The 889-nt window shown below is 40.8% G+C and overlaps 1 protein-coding gene across 1 annotated transcript; it reads left to right on the top strand.

Annotated features, from left to right (window-relative positions):
- The first annotated feature begins 269 nt into the window (after positions 1-269).
- On the top strand, positions 270-641 carry LOC138897967 (uncharacterized). The gene has a single exon (XM_070183994.1). It carries the CDS (start codon positions 270-272, stop codon positions 639-641), a length of 372 nt encoding a protein of 123 aa, XP_070040095.1.
- Positions 642-889: the final 248 nt, after the last annotated feature.

Genomic DNA, 889 nt, shown 5'->3' with positions numbered 1-889 from the left:
GTTGGAGTCGCATCTTATAAATATGTAACTAAGAAGGTTGTAGCGGATTTTGTTCGGGACCGCATCGTTTGTCGATTTGGAATACAAGAGTCATTCATTACGGACAATGCTGCCAATCTCAATAGTGACTTAATGAAAGCCATGTGTGAAACATTCAAGATCAAGCATCAGAACTCTACAACATACATGCCGTAAATGAACGAAGCCGTAGAAGCCGCCAACAAGAACATCAAGAAGAAATTGAGAAAAATGGTAGAAAATTACAAACAATGGCACAAGAAGCTATTGTTTGCTTTGCTCGGGTATCGCACCACAGTTCATCATCAACTAGGGAAACTTCTTATCTACTGGTTTATGGTACTGAAGTCGTTATTCCCGCCGAAGTGGAAATCCCTTCTTTAAGAATTATACAAGAAGTTAAGCTCAGCGATGCAGAATGTGTACGAAGCCGGTATGAAAAACTAGCTCTCATTGATGGAAAAAGAATGAACACAGTATGTCACGGTCAACTCTATCAGAATAGAATGGCAAGAGCTTTCAACAAAAAGATCAGGTCGAGGCAATTCACGCCGGTGCAGTTGGTACTAAAGCGAATCTTCCCACATCAAGATGAAGCAAAGGGGAAATTCTCACCCAACTAGCAAGGTCCTTACATGGTTCACCGGGTATTGACAGGAGGAGCACTTATACTTGCATAGATAGATAGAGAGATCTGGCCAAAACCCATCAATTCGGACGCAGTCAATAGAAACTATGTTTGAGATTATGTTTGCACTTTCTATTTAATATAACCGAACTACGCTTGACCTGATTCCCATTTAAAAGGGGATACGTAGGCAACCCTGTGGGTTCAGTCACGTCATAATAAAATCTTCTTTTCCTCTATGGT

This window comes from Nicotiana tomentosiformis, chromosome 8, assembly GCF_000390325.3.
Source record: "Nicotiana tomentosiformis chromosome 8, ASM39032v3, whole genome shotgun sequence".
NCBI classification, from domain to species: domain Eukaryota; kingdom Viridiplantae; phylum Streptophyta; class Magnoliopsida; order Solanales; family Solanaceae; genus Nicotiana; species Nicotiana tomentosiformis.
Note: the sequence above shows the minus strand (reverse complement) of the source record. Positions and strands in the feature narration are given on the sequence as shown.

Excerpts from the sequence above, each read along its gene's own strand:
- LOC138897967 (XM_070183994.1), top strand. The coding sequence starts at position 270 with ATGGCACAAGAAGCTATTGTTTGCTTTGCTCGGGTATCGCACCACAGT.